The sequence below is a fragment of the Eimeria tenella genome, genomic scaffold (genome assembly GCF_000499545.2).
Source record: "Eimeria tenella Houghton genomic scaffold, Eth_scaff2951, whole genome shotgun sequence".
NCBI classification, from domain to species: Eukaryota; Apicomplexa; class Conoidasida; order Eucoccidiorida; family Eimeriidae; genus Eimeria; species Eimeria tenella.
Window position 1 is genome coordinate 651 of NW_013542827.1, and position 1,237 is coordinate 1,887.

At 57.1% G+C, this 1,237-nt stretch overlaps 1 protein-coding gene across 1 annotated transcript in view; it reads left to right on the forward strand.

Annotated features, from left to right (window-relative positions):
* Nucleotides 1–295, forward strand: part of ETH_00037235 (uncharacterized protein) — a gene marked incomplete at both ends in the record, with an annotated part of 627 nt that extends 332 nt beyond the window's left edge. The window contains one exon of the mRNA XM_013375664.1: nucleotides 1–295. Within this exon, the coding sequence (XP_013231118.1) occupies nucleotides 1–295 (295 nt within the window).
* Nucleotides 296–1,237: the final 942 nt, after the last annotated feature.

Consider the following 1,237-nt stretch of genomic DNA (forward strand, 5'->3'; position numbering starts at 1 on the left):
GAAGGGCCAGCAGCACGTCGGTGTGCAGCGTGCGCTCGTGGGCCTCGTCCACCATAACAGCAGCATATTGCTGCAGCAGCGGATCGCCAATAAACTCCCGCAGCAGCATGCCATCCGTCATGTACTTCAGCTGCGTCTTCGCGCTGCTGCAGTCTTCAAAACGAATCGTGTAGCCCACCTGCAGCAGCAGCAGCAGCAGCAGCAGCAGCAGCAAAGGCGGCCAGTGGGAGGTGCGATTTCCCTCTGCGCAGCCACAGGGGTCGGCGCTGGCCATATCGCAGGCAGCTACAGCTAGCTAGCTAGCTAGCTCGTTGGCTAGCTAACTAGCTAACTAGCTAGCTAGCTAGCTAGCTAGCTAGCTAGCTAGCTAGCCGGTTGGCCAGCTAGCTAGCTAAACTGACAGATCAGGAGCTAGCTATACCTTCACTAGCTAGCTGCCCATCTATCTGGCTATCTATCTATCTCGCCGTCTAGCTAGCTGTCTGGCTGGCCTTCTAGCTAGCTAGCTGTCTAGCTAGCTATCTAGCTAGCCATCTAGCTGCCTGTCTAGCTAGCTATCCAGCTAGCCATGTAGCTAGCTGTCCAACTAGCTGTCTAGCTAGCTAGCTGTCTAGATAGCTAGCTGTCTAGCTAGCTAGCCACCTAGCTAGCTATCTACCTCTAGAGCCAGCCCTCGCCTCTGCCCGTAAACTCTCCTCACACTCTGCTGCTGTCCAAGCAGCACCAGCTGCAGCAGCAGCTGCAGCAGCTGCAGCAGCAAGTCAGTGCATGCCCTCTAGCCACATCCCTAGCTAGCTAGCTAGCTAGCTAGCTAGCTAGCCAGCTACCAATGTAGCTAGCTAGCTAGCTAGCCAGCTGTCAATCTAGCTAGCTAGCTAGCTACCCTACGCTCCCAGCTAGCTAGCTAGCTAGCTTGCGAGCTATCTACCTAGCTATCTATCGCCCCAGCGAGCCAGCCACCTCGCCAGCTAGCTAGCTGGCTAGCTAGCTAGCTAGCCAACTACGCATCGCCCTGGTGAGCTAGCTAGCTGGATTTTTTCCTCACCTCCGCCCCAAGTCTTTCCCCACACTCTGCTGCTACTCGAGCAGCAACAGCCATCGCAGCAAGCCTTCGGGGCTGCGTGCATGCAACCATTCCAGCTTTTGCATATCCCACTTCGCGCAGAAACTGCGGCAGCTGCGTCGTCTTGCCGGAGCCGGTGGCGCCCACCACCACCAGCACGCGGTGCTGCGCCAC